The sequence below is a fragment of the Silurus aristotelis genome, assembly GCF_946808225.1.
Source record: "Silurus aristotelis genome assembly, chromosome: 24".
In the NCBI taxonomy this organism is placed as follows: Eukaryota; Metazoa; Chordata; class Actinopteri; order Siluriformes; family Siluridae; genus Silurus; species Silurus aristotelis.
Window position 1 is genome coordinate 4,244,634 of NC_139597.1, and position 27,558 is coordinate 4,272,191.

At 37.4% G+C, this 27,558-nt stretch overlaps 1 protein-coding gene across 2 annotated transcripts; it reads right to left on the reverse strand.

Moving 5' to 3' along the window:
• Nucleotides 1-2,939: 2,939 nt before the first annotated feature.
• dcn (decorin) lies at nt 2,940-23,364 on the reverse strand. 2 transcript variants are annotated; one of them, XM_083528020.1, is made up of 8 exons: nt 22,940-23,364; nt 14,268-14,496; nt 8,101-8,213; nt 6,838-7,051; nt 5,209-5,322; nt 4,939-5,032; nt 4,500-4,638; nt 2,940-4,280 (listed from the first exon to the last, which is right to left on the reverse strand). In XM_083528020.1, the coding sequence occupies exons 2-8, from the start codon at nt 14,482-14,484 to the stop codon at nt 4,080-4,082; spliced, it is 1,092 nt and encodes a 363-aa protein (XP_083384146.1). In that variant the 5' UTR covers nt 14,485-14,496; nt 22,940-23,364; the 3' UTR covers nt 2,940-4,079. The 2 variants fall into 2 exon arrangements, with proteins under 2 accessions (XP_083384146.1, XP_083384147.1); XM_083528021.1 differs by lacking the exon at nt 22,940-23,364 and having other exon boundaries at nt 14,268-14,514.
• Nucleotides 23,365-27,558: the final 4,194 nt, after the last annotated feature.

A 27,558-nucleotide genomic window follows, 5' to 3' on the forward strand; every position in this document is an offset into this window, starting at 1 on the left:
GGAGGGAGAGAGGGTGAAAGATGATAGGTGGAGAGATAAGAGAAAATACAGAGCTAATGAAAAAAGAATGAAGAGAGTGAGTGGGAAGGAAAGAGAGAATGAAGATCATAAAAATGACAGAAACTAGAGATAGGGAAGACAGACAGACAGACAGACAGACAGACAGACAGACAGACAGACAGATAGATAGATAGATAGATAGATAGATAGATAGATAGATAGATAGATAGATAGATAGATAGATAGATAGATAGATAGATAGAAAAGATTACATGAAAATAAGGAGGGAGAGAGGGAGAAAGAAGATACAGAGAAATATATGCAGTAGAGAAATACAGATCAGCAAACAGGCGAGAGAGAGAGAGAGAGGGAGAGAGAGAGAGAGAGAGAGAGAGAGAGAGAGAGAGAGAGAGAGAGAGAGAGAGAGAGAGAGACTGACAGGAAATAGAGACACCAAACATAGATACAAATAGACATGACAGAAAGAAGGTAAAGAGAAAGAACAGAGTAATGCGACAGATAAAAAAAAAAAGACAAATATGGAGGGAGAGAGATTTAAAGAAGATAGACAGAGGGATGAGAGAAAAGACTGATTGATATATACAGTAGTGAGAAAATAAATAGAAAGATACATATAGTAGAGAGAGAGAGACATAAAGAGAAAATAATTAAAATAGTGAGAGATGGAGAGAGAGAGAGAGAGAGAGAGAGAGAGAGAGAGAGAGAGATTGCTGTAATTTGTAATACATCTTGGTGTTCCTCTGTAAATCCTGAATTCAAATCAGTTGATTACCATCTACGATTTCCATTTGATTTGTGATCATTAGCCTGGACTGTATTCTCTTATATTCCGAAATGAAGTGCAAAAGTTTGTGAACAGATGAAGGTCATTTATGCCCTCAGTTTCTCAGGAATAACATAATTTATATTAAAATATGAACAGTGCATAGAAGATACACCCATTTACATGTATGTTTACTGGCTTTCTGGATGTGATACAATTCTTCTTTAATGACCTGAATGCTACCTCTATTTATTCTCCAATAATTTTCTTCTTTCACAGTTCACGAGAACAGCTCTAATTAATGAACTGACACTCTGCTATCTTCTAGCTTTTTTTACTTGGCCAGTGTTTGCCTATTAAACTTGATAAATCATCCATAATGTCAAATGTTAAAACCATTGATTTGTATATAAACATGTAAAAAAAAATATATATATATATATTTATATAATGTTTTTTTTCCACAAGTATACAATGGGTTATGTGTGCAGTATTACCTCTTCAGCTTCCTTTTGTGTAAGGTTTTTCAATTCTCAAAACATCTCATTTGACGTGTCACTGAAATAAAATGTGGAATGAGTCATTATATCTGTAGAAATTCGGTTATAATATTTTACTTTGCTGCTATCTGTGATAGTAGATTTGTTTACGCACTGTTTTAGTCATGAGAATTTTATCTCATGTATCTGGGAAATGCGTATTCAGTTAGACTTTAATCTTTAGTTAACAGTTCCGAATTACCGTAGTTGACTAATTTAGTTTTTCCGCATTCCAGGTCTTCAGTGGATCAGGAACCGAAAAGTAAAGTGTAATGACTTGAAATCAAGTCTGGTAGTTGCAATTGTATTGTTGTTTTACCCCCATTTTCTTCCAAGTTGGTTCTTCTTACCACTTTCCATCCATTAGATATCTCTCCAAGGCCACCTAGGAAGGCTAAGTGTTAGCATGTGCATCCTCTGAGACAAGTGCAGCATTGTTCCTGCTATTAATGCTAAACCACAATTTTCCCATGACTGGTTAGTATCACCTCTCTAACCCAAAATGCATTCTTAATTATGTTCTCTTGTTCTCCCAAGACAAGAATGGCACGAACCAAACATTGAGGTAGGGTTGAACAATTTTGTCTTGTGCCGCAATTTAATATTATAAGAAACTTTGCAGTATATATCAAAATTGAACAATTTGTCTTATAATAAATGTCCTTTTCTGTGGCTTCTGTACATTTGAGAGGCTGCATCAAAACAACCACATGCATATCCTATACTATATAGACAAAAGTTTGTGGAAACCTTACTATGAGATTCGTTTGTACATTTTGAACATCCCATTTTACATTTCATGCCTATTTGCTCTTCTGGGAAGATGTTCCACTAGACTTTGACTGTGTGTTAATGAAGATTTGTGTTTAATCAGCTTCATTAGTGTTAGTAAGGTCAGTTAGTGATGTAGGTGATGTGAGGAGGCCCTGGAGTACAATCCTGAAGTTTTGCTTGTTGACTTCGGCTCTGGCTTCCTCCATGTCAAATGTTTGTGGACACTAATGTGGATACCATTAGATTGATATGTGCTTGACGAACATCTCATTCCACAGTTATAACAACCTTCGTCTTTCTGGGAGGATGCTCCAAAAAATTTTGGGAGACTTGTTCTTACAAGGGTTAGCTCTTAAAGGGTAAGTTTACAAAAGTCAAGTACTGGTGTAGGTGAGGTGAGGAGGCCTGTGGTGGAGTCAGCATTCCCAATTCATCCCAAAGGTGTACAATTGGGTTGAGGTCGGAGCTCTAGATCAGGCCATTAAAGATCTTCCACTTCAACCCATGTAAAGCATATCTTGCTGGCTTTGTCCCCAGGGCATTGTCATGCTGGAACAGGTTTTGGGTCTCAGAGTTCAAGTGATGGGGAAATATAATGCTACTGCATCCAAAGGCATTACAGTTTGGTGGAGAAACCACTTACAGCTTGGGAGGTCAGGTGCCCCGATACATTTGTCCATATAATGCACTTGGTGTGTGTTAATCTGTCCAAACTTCAGCTATTACTTTTTTTAAGGACCTACCTCCGGACACGAGGCCCCGTCTCAGAAAAATAAATCACCATTATTGCCGATATTTTAAAATCTGGTTGACTACTGTTTTACTTTAAGCAACGAAAAGAATTCGGTTTTAAACAGCATTTATTTACAGCTTCTATACATGTGACAGTCACTAACACAGGACAGAGGGGGGGGACACGTTCAGCCACGTCTACCTGCTCATTCCACTCCTCTTTTAGGAAAAAATGCACACATTTAAACATGACACGCCACCCTTGCTGAAGAAGAAGAAAAAGTAGAAGAATAGTAAAAAAAAATAAAATAAAAAAAGCGTAGATCTTTGGAAATTGCTTCCATTAAAAAAAACCAGACAATCTAGTTTATTTTACTTCTTGCTTTTTTTCTAAACCGGCATGGCAGCTCGGTTTAAAACGATCAGAAGAACGAACAAACAAACAAAAACGCTCGTTTGAAGACAGAGGAAGAAAATAATGTACTGCAGTGTGACAATTCTTTGTGTCGTCTTATTAAAATGAATACTACAGAGAAAAAAAAGAGAAAAAAAAAAAGGAAAATTTGAGCATGATGGCTGTAGTTCTAACAGCACACACTGAACACTACTGCTATACAGGTAATAATAGGAGTGCACCTGGTGTATCAGCTCTTTTTTTTTTTTTTTTTTTTTTCTGGTACTGTGGAGTTTAATGAACCTTCCGCTGCCCGCTCAGCAGGCCTGCCTTGTCAATTTAGAAAAGTCCCAAAGAATAAGATCCAGAGATGGGCAGGAGTGGATCTTTCTTTATATGAACACAACAAAAAATCTGAATAGAACCACATCGTTTTGAACCAAAGGACTATATAAGTGGTCAAGTTTTTTTTTTTTTTTTTACCAATAATACATCTGTAATTATTTCATTCTGCTCTTTCATTTAAGGTTCTTGTAGTGCTATAGGGTTGAATAGGAGAACAAAAAAGGAACAAAGCCTGATACGTGTTTAGCTATTTCTTTTTTGTAACATGTAATGTGCAAGATACTTGATGTTGTTACTGTTTATTACTCGATTATGCGTGATTAGTGCCCAGTATTGCCTGTTGTGTGCCATTTTCAGTATACCCAGAACACATTTTGTGTCATCCGAGTCATGACATTCGAATTTTCCTAGTTACACACTTGAGGTGTTTCGGAAAGGGGAACAAGGGCTGGGAAAGGGATGGGGTGGGATGCGGGACAGGGACAGTGGTAAGGCACTATGACTGGACGTCCTATTTCTTTCTGTAGTTGCCCAGCTGAACAGCAGAGCGGTCAAAAACACAACGGAAGGTGATGGGTTGGACCTCCCAGTACGGCACAGGGTTGCTGAATAGACTGATGCCGGAATACATGGCCTTCTTAGTGTTGAAGCTGGGAGGGCAGAAGTCTTCCGTTCCTACACTGGCTATCTTGTTGGAATGAAGGTAGATCACCTAAAAAGAAAAAGAAAGAAATGTGTGGTCTACAAGTTAATCTCAAAAAGAGCAGACTAGCAAAATAACATTTTATTTATATTTATGCAATTTAAGCAGCTATAGGTTTGATTGTCTTGCTCAGGGGCCCAGGAGTGGCAGAGTGGCATGCCACTTCCATCTCCCCCTTAGTATTGGGATTATAATGGGGAAAATGTATGTTCTGAAAGTCATGCTTACCTGGATGTACTTGTGCTCAGGAAAACCAGCAGGCACACTGGATAGAACGTTGTGGTCCAGGTGGAGCTCCCTCAAGTGTGGCATCATGCCCATAGTCCCGTTCTCCACAACACTGATCTCATTATTGCTCAGGCCAAGTCTACACACACACACACACACACACACACACACACACACACACACACACACACACACATTTACAGCAATCACTTTATCCGCTGGACATTAAGAACACAGGGTTGTGAAGTGGAAATAAACTTTGGGTGGAACACCATAGACCATGGATTTTCTTTGCCTGATGCGCAGTGCTATGTTAGAAAAAACTGTACTTTTTTATAAAATAATGACACATTCTGATAAATGTTTAGAACATCTGCCCTTGCACTCAGTCTTGGATGGACTTAGCAAAAGAACATGAACAGGTTTTTAAGGTTCTTACTTAGCCAGGTGTTTGAGACCTTTCAGGCTGTCAGCAGTGACTTTGGTAATCTTGTTCCCATCCAGGTGAAGCTCTGACAGAGCAGTGGGCAGTCCTGCAAAGTTGGATTTGTTAGCAGGATAAAATAGGACAAAGTACTATTGAGTAATCAGTTCAAATTATAAGACAAGGAATGGGAAGGAATTGGTATGCAGTCAACTTTGAACCAAAAATAATGATAGAACTGAGTCAAATCTATCCAGTGAAACAGCAGTGGTGTGTATTTCTGACCTTTGGGAATGCTGGTAATGTTGGTGTCAGCGATACGGATGTAGGAAACCCTTTTCAAATCTTTGAAAGCATCTGCGTCCACACCAGAACTGGTCAAGGGGTTGGAGCCAAGCTCTGAAAGATGAGAATTATTTTATTACGCATGATTCAAGCATAATTGCATGCTACCAGGTAATACTACACTCTTTCTTGAGGACCACTAGTGTTTTCTATGTGTATGGAAAAGTAAAAATGGCTGGTAATTGAATTGCAAAAGCTGATCGGCTGATTTGTGCAGGTGCAAATGTCAAACGCCGAGGGCAATGGTGCTGCAGCTGTGCTGACACAATCCGTTCACTCACGGCTGAAAGAGTCCAAACGGAAAACAAGATTTTTATAGCTGAATAAATGCATATGAATAAAGAGTGGCCATATTCTGCAAAGAGAAAACCATGCACTGTGTAATTACATACAAAGGAACACACAGGTGCTGGAATACACACACACACACACACACACACACACACACACACACACACACACACACCTCTTCCCCAGCCACAATCCAAAACTCTACCTAGACCTATGGTTTTTGAAGTTTCAGAAAATTTTAACATTGGTTTTTATTACACCACATGCTTCTGAGGAACCTTTAAATGACTTGTCAGCTGCTTTTATTATAGGATTTCGAAAAACATTGCTGTTCTGTATAAAACCTTAAATAGGGACAAGCTGAAGTACGAAGGCTTTCAGATTTACCTGTTTTTTATGTAACGGACTGCTGAAATTATTTCATACACCTAGATAAATTGGTTCTTCAAGTGTTTTTGGGTAGTTGAAGCAAAATTAACCAAATGAAAATCACCCTGTTGTACAAAATGATTTATGGGGTGGCAAGGGGGTGGCATGCGAATTATAAGGGGTGGCAACAATGAAGCAAGCATCCTTGCATGGTTGTTGAGGATTAAAGGAATGATAAACATATTCGGTGTATACACTGGGGTGCACATTTTAATGTACGTCTATAAAAATTTAATGTATGATTGACTTTACCAGGAACCTGATATCTGGATTGAGTAGATAAATATTAAATGAGATGGTAAGGGATATTAACTTTGTATTTTTTAGTTCCACGCAAACTTGTAGCAAGTTTAAATCTACGCCATGTACATTTATACAAGTGCTTTGATTCGTTAAAAGTGCCAGATAGAGTTATTTGTTTGTGATCATTGATCAGGTTGGTTGTGTTGCATGTGTTTGATTAACTAAGACCAAGCAGTTCAGTTTAAAGAGTCGTTTGTTCAGATTACGCTTTGAGATTTCTTGCCATTATTTTGGGGTATATGTTTTTTTGTCTTCACATCGAAGCGCCACTGCTGTAAATCAGTCATATATAATATAATATATTATATATTGTGATACCAGTGTTGGGGTGGCAGATGGGGTGGCAATGGTTGGCAAGACAACCGAATGTAACAACGAGTTACAGATTTAACAGAAAATGTAAAATGTAACAAATTATTTATTTTAAACATTCAGGGTGATTAACATCCTACGTTGGTGCTTCTTGTTTTAGCGGCCTGTGCTAAAGTTTCCAAAGAACCCTTTTGGTATGTCTGATATAGATATGGCCATGACTTCCTGTCTTACCCATGACAATGACATTGACCATGCCAGTGAAAGAGGCCTTCTTAATTTTGGTGATCTGGTTCTCGTGGATGCGCAGCTCCTGGACGCTCTTGGGCATGTTGCTGGGAATGTCCTTTAGCATGTTCTTGGACAGGTAAAGCCTCTGGAGGTTGACCAGAGGAGCGAAGGCCTTGGCGTGGATGATAGTGATCTTGTTGTTTACCAGGATGAGGGCCTGTATGAACGAAGATGCAGAGGATTATTGTATGTGTTGTACTTTTTAATGGAGAAATATGAATAGAAGTGAATAAAGAAGGATTTCTTAATGAAAACACATCTTTAGTGTCAGATCAGAATGGTAAATGTGTTCAGCACATTTCTGAACACATGAATGGTTAAGTTGTTTGTTAGTCCTTTGTGGTACTCTAGTCTGTAAACTATCGAATCAGGAACAGTCCTCACTTCTTACATTCGGCCTCAAAGAAAAAAAAAAGCAATGAAACATTCATTAAAAATTGAGCATTGTGGATTGTTCTCCACGTGTGTCTTCAGGATTGCGTTCAAATCTCTGCAGCCCCGGAGACGGCCGTTATAATGTTTTTACCAAATATAGCGTGAAAGGTCTCTCTCTCCACCCACTCCTGCCATTCGCTTGAATAGACAGAAATGCTGAGAATGTGCTACTTCTCACAGGGCAAATAACCTAGCATTGAAACAGCTCTTTGCAAGCAGGCTGTATATATTGTACTGAATGCACTATAAATGTGCACACAGAAGTCTGAACCGTTTCTAAGCCTGCACCTGGACCCACAGCATTATCAGGTCTGACATGGAAGAGATGTGAAAGATGAGCTCTCAAACGTCTTTTATGTGCCATGCATGGCTGTATTTGATGGGTTTTTGTAGGAGTTTAAGGTTGAGCAATGGCTGTGTATTTCTTCTGGAAACCAGACCTGATACTTAACTCTTTAATTGCTCTGAAATGGGGTTTTTTTGTGTGTTGCTGTTCCAACAAAATGTCCAGGAATGTTTTAGCTTGTTTAGGTGACGTTCTTTTTTCATTCCCATTCGTTTCAAAAAAGAGAAGAAGCACATTTCAAAGTCCTTAGAGCATCCGCTGTGGTTTGGAACAGTTGAATTATGTTAAACAACGTTCTCTTCATAAAATGTACTCTAGAGTTGAGAAGAGTTCACCTAGCCAGTTCTTGAGCATTCGAGCCAAGGCTGTGATAGTGATAGAGAGAGACAGAGAGAGGGGAGAGGGGTAGAGCAAAAGGGTTTTACATGGAGTCCTTTAAGGCCTTTGAAGTCGTTCTCTCTGATCTCAGTGATCTTGTTGTTTTGTAGGTCCAGCAGATGGGCGTCTGATGGGATATCCTCTGGAACATTTTTCAACCCTGTCAAGGACACAATTAATAAAAACAGATCAGCATAAAAAGTCGAAAGGAATGTACATGCTGGACGTGCAGTATAGGTATTTACTTTATTAACAACATATAAAGTATATTGCTCAATAGAAATTTAACAATTATAAGCATCCCTCTATATCAATTTATAATTTTTTTACAATTTTATTTCAAAACCTATATAAAGAAATAATGTAGATTTGAATAAAAAATACATACATTTATAATCTCTATAAATTTGTTTGCATAAATTCATCCTTTATATATAGATACCTGAATCACCTTTGGATTACATAGAATTTTTTTTCTATTTTGTTACTTTTTTCCTTTTTTCCTTTAGCTTAAAACACTTAAAAACATTGATTTAAGTGAAAAAAAAAAAAAACCTGTGGTTGGACCTTTAACTTTATCCACTAACATTAATCTTAAAACATTAAATTAAGTTATTTTTCATTGTGTCAAGTGAGTGCAAGTGGGAAACCATGCTAAAAAAGAAGAAATGCCAAAAATATACATTATATATCAAATTATTCTAGATCAACTTCCACTGTAGCCAGATTTTCCACAATTTTATTCTTACTTGTCGTTAAAAAGTAGTCCACTTGTAGTTGAGCTAATTGTTCTGCATCTCAGAATAAATTTGACTTAGAATTTCTGCTAATTTTGCTTTAAAATTGGAAAGTATAGTTAAAATTGAATTCCTAAAACTCACAAACACTTACAAAGCAAAAAAACATGGAGAAAAATCTTTTTCCGCTCATAACATCTCGGAAAATGTACAAAATTAGTATTGTTTATTAATTTATGTTCTATTTAAATGTAAAATCCTTATCCAAAGCAACTTACATTTATCTTATTTCCTTTATATCCAAAATCCAATGACATGACCACTAAGCTACAACCCCCCATTGGTAACATACTAATATATTATACAATGCAGTGTTCATACCACATTATCAGCCTGCCATCATCTGAGATTTGATTCATAATTTATCATTCAAATCAATAGAGGCAGCAGATTTTCTGTTTTCTCTAACAAACCAGAAATGCTCTAACCCCACCCCCTGGATGTAACCTAAACCTTTGACAATTTTTATCTAAGTAATTCAAGATGCCATGTGTCATGCTGCAAATCCTAACAAGTGCAAATGTTGAATCATGTAGGAGTTCTGGTAGGACGTTTTTAGGGATATGGCTGCAATCACGCATCACATACCTGGTCTCTGAGATCAGTGCTAGGTACTGGCTGTAGAGAATGTGGAGCAAGTCTCAGAGGAGATAAAATAAAAAAGACATTTTGTTTTAACTAACTTGGCAAAAAGAAATGTCAGTCATTTAGACGTCAACATATAATGTGTTTCAGGAATTGTTGTTGCCAGATGTGACTCATATCATATTATGTCATGAATCATTTTCTGGTTTGTTTTAGTCTCTAACATGCCCAATTCAGGTCCTGAAAGCTCAGCAAATCTCCATCCATTAGTGTGTGTGTGTGTGTGTGTGTGTGTGTGTGTGTGTGTGTGTGTGTGTGTGTGTGTGTGTGTGTGTGTGCGTATATAAACAGTTTGAATAGTACACTATATGGGCAAAGTACTGGAACACCTGGCTTTTCCAGCCATATCTCATTTTCCTCGTAACCACAAACTTAGAAACATACAATTGTATTGAAAGTCTTTGGATACAGTAGTATTAATATCCATTATATGATTTTTTTATATTATATTTCCATTCACTTGAACTAGGAGACCCAAACCTGTTCCAGCATGACAATGCCCCTGTGCACAAAGCCAGCTCCGAGAAGATATGCTGTATATGGGTTGGAGTGGAAGATCTCCTGCTATAGAACTCTGAGCTCAACCCAATTGAACATGATAAATGTGAATGCTGACTGCACCCCCCCCAGGCCTCCTCACCTCACCTACATCACTACCTGACCCTTATTTCTGAATAATCTCTACAAAATCCAGTGGAACATCTTCCCAGAAGAGTGGAGGTTAATACAACAGCAAATGGGACTAAATGCGGAATGGGATGTTCACATACCAACCCTATACTCAGAGGTCCACAAACTTTTGTTTACATAGTGAATGTCTGTGTACCAGCAACAGTATGGATACTTAAACCCCTGATGTATCATTATTTAATAGACCTCTTATATGTTTATCTCTTAACAGGGCCTATTCTGTTTAGTCAAGTCTCTTGTTTTTCGGTTTGGAGCACTTCCACGAGTGTGGGCCAATCATTGTATGTTTACTTAAAAGGCATTCACATAATATCATTTACAAACTTTATACCAGCAATATAATACTGGAGATAAAGTCTACATGGACGCTCTGGATAAACAATTCGCAATTTGCTACACTTTACAATTTATTGAAGATATTCCAAGTGTTATATAAACACAATCTATTCCTGGAGAAATATCCTTCTCTTTCTGAACAAACAGTTGATGCACGACTTGCACAACGTGACTGGAGTCTAGTCACGGCAGGAGGTAATGGGGGAATAATGTGCTTTCGAATTTCCATAACAAATCATCGACTAATGACAATAATGTTATAAGTTGAGGCAGAGGTCAAAATGAAAACAAAACAAAAGCACTGCATGTGCAACGAGGTCCAGCTGCTTGAGTCGAAATGATACAATTGATCGTGTTACAAATCTGTTTTGTCATAGTCACTTTTATTTGCATTCTCTAGAAAACTGTTAAAGCAACTGTGTTTCAGAACCCTGAAGTGGCTAACGCTAGCGCTATAGATTCAAGATGTTTTATGTCACAGACATAGCTACATAACACCTTTATAAATCCCATAGCTACATAACACCTTCGTAAACCCCATGGCTACATAACACCTTCATAAACCCTATAGCTACATAACACCTTCATAAACCCTATAGCTACATAACACTTTCATAAATCCCAAAGCTACATAACACCTTCATAAACCCTGTATATACATAACATCTTCATAATTCCCATAGCTACATGACAGCTTAATAAATCACATATATATACACACCTTCATAAACCCAACAGCTACATAACACCTTCATAAATTCCACAGCTACATATCACCTTTATATACCACAAAGCTATATAACACCTTCCTAAGCTCCATAGCTCCATAACACTTAAAAAAATTCCACAGCTACATAACACCTTCATAAAGCCTGGAGATACATAACATCTTCATAAATCTAATAGCTACAGAACATCTTCATAAACCCCATAGCTACATAACACCTTCATAAACACATCAAGTGACAAGTGTTAAACCGGGTCTCATAACAAGTGTCATAAGTATATGTTGTTATATGGTGTTATGTTATGTTACGTTACGTTACGAAGTGCTTATGTACCCTTATGAGCATCACTGTTAACTAAAGTACTGAATCAAGTAATACATTAAGGGTGGACTATATGACAACTGATGGATGTTGGGTTAAACTATTAGCAATATTTCTGAAGCTAAACGTCATAACTACAGTAGCTTACGTAAGCCTAGGTAGCTCTTTAAGCATTGCTATTAACTAAAAGTTTACAAAAAAGGAAGGGACCCAAAATGGCTCAAGGCATGTTTGACTGACATAACATCTCATTTTTACAAGACCTTCATACATTTCATGTTCAGTTTTATGAATTTGTATTTGATTCTATGCTAGGGTTCCTCAAATCTGTATGTTATCATGAAAGCATGATGGAAATAAAGCTTATGGCTGAAGGTTAGATAGAGAACAGACCTGCCACCTCCCTCCTCTACCCTCTTCTTCGCCCCATGATGCCTGCCAGGAGGCCTGTGGAACAGATGAGGCCTGCATTGTAGGAAGTCCAACCTTCACTCCATCATTTTACTCCCCCCTTCTTTCTCTTTAACCTTTAGGGAGCTTTACTAAATGAAATAAAGCTTTTTTTGTTTTTTTATCTTTCCATCTGATCATGTCTTTTCTTTTAAAAATTTTTTTTTCCCCAATACATATAATTTTCAGGATCAGTTTTTGGGAGGATTGAGGCTGAAATGACTGTAAGCATGATTTTCCACTATTGCTCAAAGTGTAATAGTAATTGAATAAAGCTTCAGCATCACTTCTTTTTTTTTTTTATTAAGAACAGATTCCATGTTGCTCATTATTTATCCTGGATTCGAAGCGGTCCGAAGTTGCCTGTTGTATATTAAACATCCTGAACATTCTGGCATATTAGAAACTGAAATAATAATACACAATCGTTTTGTTTGATTTGTATTCAGAATGCAAAAACTGAGTAAAAACATGTGCTGGAGAATGAACATTAGCCTTTACCTGGAAATATAATACAAATCATAGCATCCACACAGAATTAAGGATCTTTAAAGGGTTGCTTCAGGGGGAAAAATTGCTACTGTGTAGCTGTTGGTTTTTTGCGATTTTAGATTTTTTCGCTAAAACATTAGTCAAGCAAATGCAAAAATAATCACCACGGGGAAAAGCTTATGCACTGAATGGGAAAGAAATACTATTGATATTAGTGAATTTCATTTCTAGGTGATTTTTAAAAGAAGAAATTATGAGCTTTGTGAGCTCGTCTAGTTTGCCAAGATAAACCAAGTGGCTGGTTTGTTGGCAAAATCTGGAAAAGTTGCTCATTGTTTAATACTCTTATTAATGGATTTTGCTTCAGTTTTTTTAATGGATCCTTGGCTCACATGGTGTACATGGTGTACAGTGAAATACACTCAAACGTTTTGTCTTAAATGAGAGTTTTTTTCACTTCATGTTAGCACTGTTAACATCAATTACTGGAATGAAACAAAAACAACGTATTGTACAACTGAGTATAGTTCGGTTTAAAATCTCTAATTAGCTCAGATACCTTTCCTACAAAAAAAGACGTGGAAGAAGATCGTGTCCAACCCCCACCAAGCTCAGACACAGACAGGAATCTGTGGAAGTAATTAGGAAACCTGGGCTGTCTTTCTACTCGCTTGTGAAAGGAAGTGAAGGCTTCAAGACATCCAAACAGTCAGACTATGTTATTAACCTAATGACTTGAAGATGGCAAGATCAAGAAAAAAAATCTTCTTAGACACTCAATTCCTGTGTCATAAAAAGTGAAAAGTCAAAGCTTTCTCAAGCCTGCAAACTCAACACCACTAGATAGTTTAAAATAAAGGCTGACAGAGTTGTAAAAGCAGGAGACAAGCAGGAAAGCTGCACACGAGCCAAAGTTCTGTCTTCCCCGATTATAAATCTTTTATCTTTCTGCTTCATATTTTGGATCATCAGCACTGCTTACCAAAGACAACAGTATTACACAGTCAGGAGAAAAGGATTTATATCTGGACCGCTGTTCATAATCAGCATTCCTTGCAGGCAGAAAAAGTCATGTAATGCAATTAAAACAAGTTTGGTAGGTACAGATCAATCCAAATGATAGAATTTGGCCTCCTAAACCATCCTTATATTTCTATTTTTAGCTGTAGTTTTACAAAGATATACAATGTAACAAAGTTACAAAGATATCAATGTAAAATTCTAGTTCTTCAGAATTTCATTCCAAACAATCAATGCCCACACCTGATAGTCATTGAAAATTAAAATCATTAGGCTTGAACAGGTAGAAAATAGTGTGGACTTGCTTGGTTGGAATGAAAACCTGCATCCACACCGGCCCTTTGTGGAAAAGATTGCACACCCCTGCATGTGAAAGCTTTCCAGGAGAGTTACTAATTGTTACCACAAAGTTGGAGGCACACGATTGTATAGGATGTATTTGGATGTGGTGGCATTACATTTTCCCTTCACTTGAAATAGACCCAAACCTGTTTCAGCATGGCAATTTTCACAAAGCTAGCTCCATGATGATCTACAAGGGTTGGAGTAAAAAATCTATTGAACACCTTTGGAATAAATCGGAACTCTGACTATTATAATGTGAAACTAAAATAGCTTTAACTGGGTCTAGATATCCTACAATGGTAGATTACATTATTTAAAATCTCTAGAAGCTTAATTGATAAGATGCTATAGGTGATTACCCTGTATGTGATGCATAAGAGTGAACCTTACCTAAATCAGAGCACTGCACCACACGAAGATGGCACTGGCATCTGAAGGGACAAACTGGTCCCTCAGGTTCTCTAGGTGGAACCGGCTCCGTAGGTGTAAGTTCCCCACCACCTGAAGATGCCTCATCCTCCATCATGAAGTCCAAAAACCCAGACTGACGGAAGGGCAGAGACCAGCACACGGACACCAGGAGCAGGGTAAGACAGGCCAACCTCATGCTGTCACTGACCTGGAGTGTGAAAGATATGGGGCAAAAGATCAGAGGTCTAAAGTTGAAAAGGCAGAATGGAGTTTTGGAGTTCAAGAAGCTAAAGTAATTTAGGAGACTTGAGAGTTGTGGAATGTGTGGTGATATTAATGCAGATTGAAAGAAAAGTCAACTTTTTAGTATATAATATTTATCTTGCACGTCCTGCTGAAATTGTGTATTTATGTTTGATTAGCATTAAAACCAGACTGAGTACAGAAACATATTTTTTCAAGTGTTTTTCAAGAGATGGTAGAGTTAAATGCTGGATTACTATAAAACTATATGACTAAAGTATGTGTTGCTGGTGTTGTGATATAAGCGGAATAAAACACTGGAAGATTTGTAGTGTTCCTATAATAAAACAATCAACGTTATTGTGGCGGTTTGATGAAGCGGAGTTACTGTTACCTCAATGTTGATTGTTTTTCTGTATGTATCTTATGTGCAGTTTAGCAGTAAAAGTTTTAAGACTCCCTTCTAACTGGCCCACTTTCAGTCATGGAGAATAAAATAGTCTTCATATTGCAAGTACTCCTGCCATAAACATACTGACACACACACACACACACACACACACACACGCACACACACACACACACACACACACACACACACACACACACACACACACACACACACACACACACACGAACTTGGACATGGCAACATGCTTTTGAATGAAAGTAAAATTGCTGGGTTAGTAAATTCAAGGTTAGGTCCGATCCAAACAATTTCTCATCTCTCATTCTTGCTTTTGGTGTACGGTGTAATTATGGTATGGCGAGCAAAAAAAATTGGGACAGTGACCTCTGAGGGTCAAACAAGTTTAAACTCAAGAAAGCGCAAACATCCTGAAACGAGATTTCAAATGGATTATAAAGAAACGAGCATAAAATAATAAAATAAAATGATATCGGCCAAGCTCTTTAAGCAAAAAAAGATCTTATTTATCTTGAAACAGTCACATGACTTCAACCTCCTTAGTTGGATGAAAGCCTCTCAAAGCTTCTTCTCAAGATATTAACAGAAGAACCAGACTTGCAAAAGTAAATGACTATTAGTACATCCTCTGACCTCTGATTTCACTAGAGACACATATTTTAAGTGTCTCTTCGTTTATTCAAGCAAGTTCCGTGGATTGTATACAAATAAAAAGCAAGGACACCACAATAAACTGAGCTGAAGAGGTTGAAGAAAAATGCTTGCTTATCCTTGAAACAATTCATCTCACCACAATGGCAATTGAAAGCAGGGTAGAATAAAGTATATATTATGCACACATCATGATTTCACAGTGTAACATGCCCCAGTAAAAAAATGCTAAATAATAGGATATGCTGGATCAAGTGCTATTTTAAAAGCCATTGTTTTAAATCAATTGAATTTAATCATATAGCAATGTAGAGGCAATACTTTGTGCTTGGCAGCTTCCTATTCATTTATCATTTACTAGACTTCTGAATCCTCAGTCTGTATTTTCTATCCCAGATTGTTTCTGTATTGAGAATGCAAATGCTTATGTGTAATACATTCGAAAAGTAATATAGTATGTTTCTTATTCATCCAGCTAGACTCCTATTCGATGTTTATTTCATTGTTTATCATCTTTTCATGTACAAGTAGTCCCCGATTTACAATGAAGATGACTTGAAATTCGAGACATGGCCCAGTCTTAAAGACTGGTGATCAGTACGGGGTAGTATACTGTAATTTGTTAATAATTTAACACACTACAGAACACATTTTCACAAAACAGAGCAATTTATACAGTATATATACAGTACAGACCAAAAGTTTGGACACACCTTCTCATTCAAAGAGTTTTCTTTATTTTCATGACTATGAAAATTGTAGAGTCACACTGAAGGCATCAAGGGCTATTTGACCAAGAAGGAGAGTGATGGGGTGCTGCACCAGATGACCTGGCCTCCACAGTCACCGGACCCGAACCCAATCGAGATGGTTTAGGGGTGAGCTGGACCGCAGAGTGAAGGCAAAAGGGCCAACAAGTGCCAAGCATCTCTCAGGGAACTCCTTCAAGACTGTTGGAAGACCATTTCAGGTGACTACCTCTTGAAGCTCATCAAGAGAATGCCAAGAGTGTGCAAAGCAGTAATCAAAGCAAAAGGTGGCTACTTTGAAGAACCTAGAATATGACATTTTTCAGTTGTTTCACACTTTTTTGTTATGTATATAATTCCATATATAATTCCACATGTGTTAAGTCATAGTTTTGATGCCTTCAGTGTGAATCTACAATTTTCATAGTCATGAAAATAAAGAAAACTCTTTGAATGAGAAGGTGTGTCCAAACTACTGGTCTGTACTGTACATATGTATGTGGCAGTGGGTGTGTGGAACGAGGGCTGGTTTGCAAGAGGAGGGTGGAGTATAGGCTGCTACGTTTGCCTGCTGTGCAAAACTTTACATATTTTATACAATTTTGTCAAATGGCTTTTGCCATCGTAATATAAAAAAATCGGAAGTTAAACCATCATTACTCAGGGACCATCTGTATATACCATAATCATGCTAGTTTTGGCTTTCAGTTTTTAAATATTCTAATATTCTCATGCGATATTTAGCTTTTTATATATAAATATTTAAAATGGAAAGGGGGCGTGTAACCCAACTCTGAATACCAGGAACTTTTTTTTTTTGTTTGTTTTGTTTACATAACAATTTTAATGAGTATTTTTTCAATGTAAGTCACTGACTATGAATAAAACCTTTTAATTTTGGAACAATGGATCCGTTTTACAATATACACCGTAACTCTGGAACTTGTACTTAATATACCACGTGTCTCATTCAAAAAAATTCTCATTTAACTGAAAGATCAAAACCTCTGCCTGAAGCGCAAACTCTTTTTAACGCTTTTCAACCTCAACGAACAGGCCAAGACAGGAGTGACGAGCCCTCGAGCACTGTTTTACTCTCCTTTCTAAACATTGTATTAGATTCCTGCCATGCCTATCTGACCACCCACCTACCCAGCATTTTTTCAGTCCTGAGTTCAGCCCTGTTCTACAGCCAGGTGAAGACCATAAAGGCCAAAAGATCTCAATGTGAACCTCCGTTTGGTGAAATGTAGAAGATACTGTATGAGATTGTCTTCGTTATAAAATATGCTAAAGGTGCAGACAGGTTGCAACAGAGCAAATCTGGGAATGAGATGAAATTGCCGAAGCCAGACAGGTGTCAGAGATTATCAATACCGCAAAATAGATTAAAAGTCTTTCTGGTGTTGCTTTGAATCTTAATTTCATCTTAACCTTTATTTTAAAAAATGGCATCTACCTGTTTTTGCATGTTCGTACAGACTACAGTTTTTATTACAGTGTGGACATGATTTACAGTAACACAGTGTCTTTATAAGGCATTCGGTTCGTAACGTCTTACTCTTGTAAGTGATTTTATGGAGAAATCACGAAGCATGACATCAATGCATCCATTAATAATTTTTTTAATTCTTTTTATTATTTAAACTAAAGTGAAGGTCAGTGATAATGGGTTCAGTTGCCTACTAGGTGGTCCAATCTATTTACAGTTCCAGCACAAGAAACACAATGGGTGACTGTCCTTGTGGCCTAATGAGACTCATATTAGCAGTTTATTAAAACTGTATGAAGATGACGTGATCCATAGAGAGAGAGAGAGAGAGAGAGAGAGAGCAAGAGAACGAAAGAGAGAGGGAGAAAGCAAATAGGGAATATTTTACTTTGTTAACAAGCAAATCCTGCCAGATCATTACACACCCTTCAGCACTAATGGAAACTGCTTCACTCCGGTAAACCCCTGGAGGCGACCCGTGTGTGTGTGTGTGTGTGTGTGTGTGTGTGTGTGTGTGTGTGTGTGTGTGTGTGTGTGTGTGTGTGTGTGTGTGTGTGTGTTTTCAGTCCAGCTAAGATTCACTGCTGGGTTTTTCCAGGCTTTGAAACAGTGCCTGGCTGAAAGCATCACCTCGGTCCTCCAAAGCGCTCAGAAAAAGGATACGTGGCTCTTGAAACAGCATGTCGTCATTTTGCTTTCGACTCGGCTCAACTCGTTTGTTTTTAGTATGTGTCTGTGTAGTCATGGCTTCAGATGATAAATAAAATCACTAAGAAAAGTGGGAATGGGGTTTAAACTTGTACCTGTACCTGTATTTAAACCTGTATATAACACTATCCCCCCCTGCAGATACACCCCCACCCCCCCCAAAGCAAACACACACAGTGTGTTTTTACAGTGTTAGCAAAGTAGTGACAGGAAACACAATGGAATCTGCAGGAGATTAAAGACATGCGGTCTCAGCTACAGATTTACTTTCACCCCAAAGGCACTAAATCCCACAGTGTTTCAGGTTAAACCACAGTGCTAATAACGTCTCCATTCTGATTGTGTATTGAATCATTTTTTTGTTATGACGGCATTTAGAAGGTCCCTCAATTAGGATATTGATTCTATAGTAAAGAACTGAGTAAAAAAAAAGTGAACAAAGTGTATACATTGATATGGTGATGTATTCCGTAAAGATATGTATATACAAGGAGTCTACATTATCAGTACTTTTTTAATAAAAGGAGTCTCCAGTGTCAGTGTTTTAAAAGGAAGGAGTCTCCAGTGTCAGTGTTTTTAAAGGAAGGAGTCTACAGTGTCAGTGATTTTTATATGGAAGGAGTCTTCAATGTCAGTGCTTTGTATATGGAATGAATCGCTAGTGTCAGTACATGTGGACATTCAGCAACAATTAATGTAATTAAAAATGGCCAGAAAAATTTAAAAGAACATTCAGGATAGTAACTCTCATATATAATTTTTTTGATAAAAAATTCATTAATTTGTATATAATTAAATTTATTTAGGCACCTAAGTCTGTACTCTGACCTTTTATATAGGAAGAAAAAGTGGAAAACATTTGTGTGAGCATTCCCAAAATACTTTACATGATAGTTAGCTAGAAATTATGCTAATTACTTTTACAAAACATGAGAAAATTAGGAGTAAGTGTTAGTTAGTATTAGCAACTAAACGATTTGTTTAACTTATTCAACTTAACTGGATGACACTACTGTCACTAAAACTTGTAATTTTAGCTAGCTAATGCACTTAACTAGCCAGCTAACCATTTCACATTTTCTGCACATGCTTGTTTTCTTGACTATTTAAAAAAGACTGAATATGATAAATTACACTGTTTTTAAAATGTTTATCCAGAAATGTAGCTTTAAAGTCAACGGGTTTTTGCTAGCAAAAGACAATAATGTGAATGTTGTTTTGACTTATACAGCTTAGATATATTTTATATTTATATTTATATATATACTTATTTCTGCCATTTTCACAAACGTTTTTACTCTAGCTTTCACTTTCAATGCTACAGCAGTTACAAGCTAAAGGCTAAGCTTTTAAAGCTATTCATAAATGTTCAGAATATTCAAGTCATATTTTTAGATTCTACTACCCGCAACTACTAATGCTAGGTAGTTTTCACAGGTATTTCTAACTAAATGTTATGGGTCACTAGTTAATATTGGTGCAAAAGACTTTTCTGTGAGATTTATTGTTATAATCTTTATAGATGTTCTTTATTTCACTGCTAATGCTAGCTGCTTAGCCATTACAACTTTACCAGACAATTATTTTTGTTATATTCATTGATGTTTGTATGAATATTCGATGGAATTCGATGGAATGTGCTATGAATCGTCGCTAATGTTGTGAACTCTTTATCAAACATGAGGGTTTTTTGTTATCTTCCTTGCCAGCCAAAATGCACCAGCTAAACTTTGTTTTTGCTAAACTTTCATTTTGCTAGCCTTTTCTTTGATACTAAATATTAGAAAGCATCTTAATAGCTATAAATACATTTTGTTATAAGTAAAATAATCCAGTCCTTTTTCTTTATTTTTGTGCAGAAACTTCGACATGACAAATCAGGAAAATATCGGTTTGGCCTTGTGCCTGAGTAAGGAGAGGTTTTTGGACCAACGTTGAATGGAAAATACCACAATGTCATATTTTCTATTGCACCATTTCATCCAGATTTCTTTCTTTATTTTATTTTTGACCTGAAAACTATCAGTGGATGAGCATGAAGACAAAGAAAAACTGTCTTACGTCCAGATAACTGATCCCTACACCTGCTTCCACTGCACAAAAATAAATCAGGAAATTACTCGCAACTCTTGATGGTTCAATCACCTCAAGCCCACCAAATGAAAATAAAATGAGAAGACTTTCCCACTGAGTTTTGAAAAAAATTCCCTGTCTTGGGAGGAAAAGCGCCACGACTCTGCAGTTTAATAGTGAAAACATTCGGAGTGTTTACGGTCAGTTTGGGAGAAGGTATGCTTATGGTTAAGCCACATCACAACCAGTTTCACTGACTTTTAAGCGTTCTCATCGAGCCAATGTGTGTTGGGTCTAGCAATGGAAATTCCTGCTCTAAAAGTCCAGACTCCAGGGACAGGAATGAGAGGTGGGAAAAAAGTATGATAGCCATTGTCCAGCATGTTTCTCATTCACTGGGACCCACCTATGAATCTGCTTTAGGAATTGAATGACAGGGTAAGGAATCTCTCTGCCAGGGTTTATTTTATTCCATAAAAGTTAAAGTTGCACTTCCAAATATGGGAAATACTGTAAAGCACTCAAGGCTGCTGTATATTTGTCTGGACCCCCCTAACCCCTGCACCCCTTAACCTCCCCCTTTACTTCCCCCTCCTTTTCTTAACTCCGGTTGTGTTTTGAGTTAGTTGGGAATTTGGTGGGGGTTTGCTGGGAAATGCTTCATCGGCTCAGCCTGTATTTCGTAAAGGAGAGCAGTGTTATTAAAGGATTTATGAGACCTTGGTGCCAGGGTGCCGTCTCTTCCTCTAGCTCATGCCTTTTGGTACATTTATATGTACATTTATATGTATTATATATACATATAAATATAGTAAAAGACCTGGAAGAGATAAGATAAGAGAGATGTCTCTAACATAAAACAGACTGAAATGTCATCTTTGTCTTGACAGTAAAAAATGTCTAATATGATTTATGTCTCTCAACTTGGCAAGAAATCTGGGTATTAAGGAATAAATCGAGATGTGAAAGCATGCAGAAGCCTAATGAGCTTTCCATGAAAAGCCTGATTCCTTCCCATGAAGACGCATAACTAAGTGCACGAGTATTATGTCAAACTACTTCACATTCATTCCTGTGACACCGTACACCATTTCTCTATTTTCCATTGCAAAATTTGAAATGTACTTCATAGTAAATACTTCTGTACAGATCTGGCAACCAAACATATTTATGGCTTAACTTGTTTAAATGTACTACTAAAGCATATATTATATTTTATTTTGGCGTTTTTCATAGTCCTGACATGTATGTAATAAAATGTAATGTAACAATGATACTTTAAGTGAAATATAAGTAGTTCAAATTAAAAAAGCACTTAACTGAATGCCTTATGTATATTTAAACAGAGCTTAATTTCAGTTAAATTGCAAATAAATTGCTGTAATATTGTAAGTATGTATTAGTTTCCTTTATTAAGGCTCTTGTTTGGGTCTGAGTCCAGGGGATTGGCGACATCTGTCATCACTTACACTTGTTTAAGGAGCAGCAGGTAGTTTGAGATTTGGAGTTTGAATAGTTAGAGATTCAGTTTATAGGAAAAAGTTTTTTCTACGTCACGAGACCTAAAGGCTAGAAATACAGGCATTTTATTTACGACATTAGAGAATCTCTACAACAAATGACTCATCTCTCCATCTCTCTTTCTCTCTCTCAATTTATCTATCCTACATATCCTACACATACACCACTGTCTGAGAAGATAACAGTCGCACAAAAGAAAAAAATAATTCTATCAGTGTGACAAATATCAAAAGCACAGGATAGAAAGAGAAAGACATGTAGGACGAATTTAGCAGAAGTTTACTGACACATACGAATGAGATATGCAAATAAAAAATTAGGCAGCATCAGCTGGTCTCAATTGTACCACACCCCCTTTATAAACTCTCTCTCTCTTTCTCTCTCTCTCTCTCTCTCTCTCTCTCTCTCTCTCTCTCTCTCTCTCTTTCACACACACACACACACACACACACAAACACACACACACACACACACACACACACACACACACACACAATCACCAGCAAAAGCACCAAAAAAGTTTCCCTCAACCCCCAAAATGTTTAAAGGGAAGCAATAGAAGTGTTAATGAATTTCCCAGAAAGTAAAAATCATCCCACATCATCCATCTATACATGCATAAACCACATTCCTGTACCTAATGATATTGGAGAGAATGATAAAAAGTGTGTGTAAGTTTGTGTTGGGGGGGTTGCTTGTTGTATGAATACAATAGCATTTTCATACATGAAGTCATGCAGTGTGTGTATATGTTTTATTGTGTGTAAGTTGGTGGTGCGAGTCCTACCTGTGCCGTTTGCAAGAACTGGAGTGAAATGCGACCAGCCGAAAATCCACAGGAGGATGGAGGGAAGCTGCAGCACGGCAGGCCAAAGAGCCGATCACTGTGAGAATGCGTGCAGCCAAGAGAAAGCAGGTGTGCTGTAGCAGGGGAGGAGGGGACGAGAACAAGAGAGGAGCAAGTCGAGAGAGAGGGAAGGAGGGAGAGAAGGGAGAAGGGGAAGAAAAAAACAAAACAAAAAAAAAACAGGGAAGGAGGGAGGGTTTGGTTTCAGAATCCTTCTTGAATTAGATAACTGGTAGAGAACTTTCCTCGCATGCACTTCCCGAAAGAAGTTGGAAGACGAGGGACAGGGGAACAAGAGAGGAGAGAGAAGACAGAATGAGAGAGAGACAGACTGGATATGTGTCACACCGTAGTGTCATCTAGTAATGACATAAGTGCAGAGAAGATCAGTGCTTTCAGTGCTTTCTTTATAGTGGAAACTTTCACCCCTTTTCTACCCATCATTCTTTTGTTTCTGTGACAGACGGTCAGTAGACAATGCACTAGTTTCACACACACACACACACACACACACACACACACACACACACACACACACACACACACACACACACACACAGTTTGTGTTTACTCAGAGAGGCTTTCAATGTGAAAATGGGGTGACTGGAGGTGAAAAACTGGCTTCCACTCAACCGAAACCACGCTTCAGATTTACTCCACTTCACGCTTTCATTTTGTCCCTTTCTGCATCTTTTTGCTTTTTATTTCAATTAGAAATGAAAAGTTCGATAAATGTCGCTACATAAAAATCAATCCTTTTGTGGAAAAGTCTGGAAATAGGACACGCCCCATTCGATATACGATGATCCCAGCAGCTTAAAGCACATTACAAGTTTGTGTCATCGCAGTGAAAATCATTTGATCGAATAACTGCTATGAATGAACAGAAAAGGTACGGAGATGATGGAAGTTTTCAGGTATTGATTACAATTTAATAGGTTTAAACATGAGCGTATTGTGAATCAAATTCCTAGCTAGGAAATAAAAAAAATAAAAAAGCATGGCACATTGTTATAAGAAATAGTGATTGGAAGATCAGATTATTTTAGTGACAATGATCTGGTTTATCCAAATGAACAAATCTTTTTTTTTTTTTTTTTATCATTTTGTTTTTTTGATCAGAAATAAAATAAAATGAGCAATTGAAATTTTCAATAAGCAGATCCCTTAACATGCCGGCATACACAAATTTTGACTATAGTTCCAATAACTAATATGTGTATAGATAACTGCATAGCGTATATGGGAGTCACGTGACGAACGACTCGTATTAGGAGAGTTGAGAAGTAAACTACTCAATTCTGTTTCCTTTACATAACCTATGGAGATTTTGTGATGCTTTGCTTAATGACGTTCAGCAGAAAATGAACGAAAAACTCTTTATAAAAAGTTGGACACCTGACATTTTCAACCATATGTGGTTCTTCACCAAACTGTTACCACAAAGATGGAGGCACACTATTGCCTAGAACTTCTTTGGATGTGTTTGCATTAAATTTTCCCTTCACTTGAACCAGGGGACCCAAGCATGACAAAGCCCCAGTGCACAAAGCCTGCTCCATGAAGAGATGGTTTGGAGTGGGAGATCTCCTGCTGTAGAGCTCTGACCTCAACTCTATTGAACATGATGAATGTAAATCGTGACTGCTCCCCAGACCTCTGCACCACACCTACATTAGACTTTACTAACAACCTTGTGTCTGAATGAGAACAAATATCCTTAAAATCTGGAGATTATTATAAGAGCAAATGGGGACTAAATGTGGAATGGGCTGATCAAAAAGCACATATCAATCCTATGGTCAGGTAACATGTTTGTCTGTATAGTGTCCTAAAGATGCACATCTGCAATGAATTACTTTTCCAAAGCTGGTGGTTGACTGACACCTGAGAGGATTATATTTCAGCCATATTTCCAAATGTTCCAAACGCCATCTAGTTAGCTTACATAAGCAAAAATGTCTAAATGGAAACAAGTATTTAACGGAATGATGCTTCAAGTGCCTGAGAATTTTTTTTCCCACCTACATTTAGTCATTAGTCTTGAAGCTGTAATTTAAACACAATTCTTTATATAGCCGATGCAGTACACAGTAAAATGAAACATTTTTTTCTAGGCTCCTGTTACTAGATAAAACATAGCGCTACATCAAACAACCGCTACATAACTAGATATGTACATAGCATAGCTAGCTAACCAAGTCTAACTCATTCCAGTCACATTTCCTTGACCTCAAATCTTGGAGAAAAAGTTTTGAAATTTTGTTAGCACACGTCAATTTCTCATTAGCAGCGATTGCAGCATTATCAGTGTTAGCATTTCAGTGGAACACTCAACTTCTATTTGAGCTCAGTGAGTGGAAAGCTGGAGGATGTTAGTGTTAGCTCTCTGGAGGTTACAGATGGTGACCTGCTTATCCTCTTCACCGAATTCCAGAGTCTGTGAAATTTATGTGCTTTTTTTTTTTTTTTAGCAGAGCATTTTGTACACTGTTCAAGAGGGATATGGCATAAACGAAAACATAGCATAATCCTTTACTTCTACTATAGCGTTTCGTTTCATCAACAGCTTTCGAGTTTCAATTTCAGGACTTCTTTAATTGCATGTAGGGCAAAATACGTGTGTAATATATTTGCACACATACTTTATAGGAATGTCAACGTTTATTATATTTGTATTTGACCTACATAATCATACACAGTACAACATTCAGTGAAATGATTGCTCCAGTCATAAAAACATCTAACTTACCGGACACCCTTGTGACTGTATGAATTTTCAAAAATTTTTACAAGGATACTCCAAAATCTAGTGGAACATCTTCCCAGAAGAGTCGAGGTTATTATAACAGCAAATTTGGATTAAATGTGAAATGGGATGCTCAAAAATCACATCATAATACTGGTCTGGTGTCTGTAGTTCATTTGTCAAGACTCTGGGTTACTGATCTGAAGGTTGGCATCGCCAAGCTGCCACTCTTGGGGCCCTTGAGGAAGGCCCTTAACCCTATGTACTCCAGAAGCGCTGTTTAATGACTGTTTAACCCTGTGCTCTGACCCCAGCTTCCTAACATTGCTGGGATATGATAAGAAAGAATTTGACTGTGCTGTAAAGTACATGTAGCAAGTATAAAGCACTGTTCCTTCTTTTGCTTCTTGTCTTTGTCCATAGAGTATAGATACACTGTGCATCCAGATGTCACAGATTGGCATTTGAATACACTACCCATCAGGCACGGCACCTCACCGGATCATGCGTCATGATTCTTTGCACCTGTGTCATGGTTTACTTAGTGAGACAGAATTATTGAGAATTATTTTTTATTCTTGTTTTCAATCGTTTTCGAAAAAGTTGCTCTGTAACACTGGAACGTCTGAAAACTTTTACGTTCAACCTGCATCATTTACGTCTGCCGTTTATTTACTTTCCGTCTTTTTGAAACGTCACGTCACATGACTAAAAATGCATCATTGTTTTTGAAAGCCTCTGTTCTTACAGTCCACACTGCAACACATAAATGGCATTTTAAAATGTAGCTACTTTTTAAAGCATTTTCAAAAAGCTACGTTTTCGTTGACTGAAAACTCTATCCCAGTGTGGACGGAAGGACAAAGCGGAGAGAAACATGCGTTTTCAAACAAAAACATAGTATTGTGAACATGGCCTAAAGTAACGTCCCACACATCACTTATGGTCCAGCTTTTGTCTAACATTGCTCCGTAGTCCATGTATGTCTTTCTGTTTTAAGATCTTAGTTTCCTGTCTTGCCATGTCAACATTATTTATGGCTTCTTGTCTACAAATCCCTGATACCAGATACGGATCTGCTTCTAATATTTCCAGCTCTATACTAAACTCGAGACACTTTTTTTTAATTGTCAGTTTTTGAAGCCTTGGCAATAAATACACTGAACTCAGAGTAAAGCAGACAAAAGGTGTACGAGGTCAGGTCCAGGGTTTTTTATGTGACATTTGCACAAAGAAATTCTTAAATGAAATCAAATTAATTATAATATATATAACATTCAATTTATACTAAATACGTACTGCTTTGCCAAAGAATGGGAAAATTCAATGATGACAGTGAAACTGAAAAAAAAGAGAGGGAAAGATTTTAAAGCTTGTTTGACCATGATACAGCTTTTGAAAAATCTATCTTCATGTTATGGTTCTCTTTAATTCCAGCTGTGAGTACAGTAGTCATGTGTACATTTGTTCACATGTCAAAACACGATAAAATTATGTTTATATCATTGTATAGCAATTTTACGACAGTCATTTTGCCCAAGTGGCCAATTTGCTGCCTACTCACAGCTCTGGACTCGGTGCCATGTGTAAAACGAACACTCTAATTACACTGTGACATGTGTACGCTATGATGCCTGCAACAGTATTTTATTTATTTCATTCCGGAAACGTACAGCTGACCTAAAGCAGAACAAAGCCACAGCCTACAGTTCAGTCGATCCCCTGTTTGTTCGTTTTTCACAAACATTTTGTGGGAAGAGCAATTTAAATGTGTCACCAATATAAATAATGATGAAATGATATACACATG

What these genes read in the sequence shown, in the direction of transcription:
- dcn (XM_083528020.1), bottom strand. Translation starts at nt 14,484, where the DNA reads ATGAGGTTGGCCTGTCTTACCCTGCTCCTGGTGTCCGTGTGCTGGTCT. An exon ending in GGTGCAGTGCTCTGATTTAG is followed by an intron (nt 8,214 to 14,267) that starts GTAAGGTTCACT and finishes TGTCCTTGACAG; the next exon opens with GGTTGAAAAATGTTCCAGAG. An exon ending in CATTACCAGCATTCCCAAAG is followed by an intron (nt 5,033 to 5,208) that starts GTCAGAAATACA and finishes CCAACTTTGCAG; the next exon opens with GACTGCCCACTGCTCTGTCA.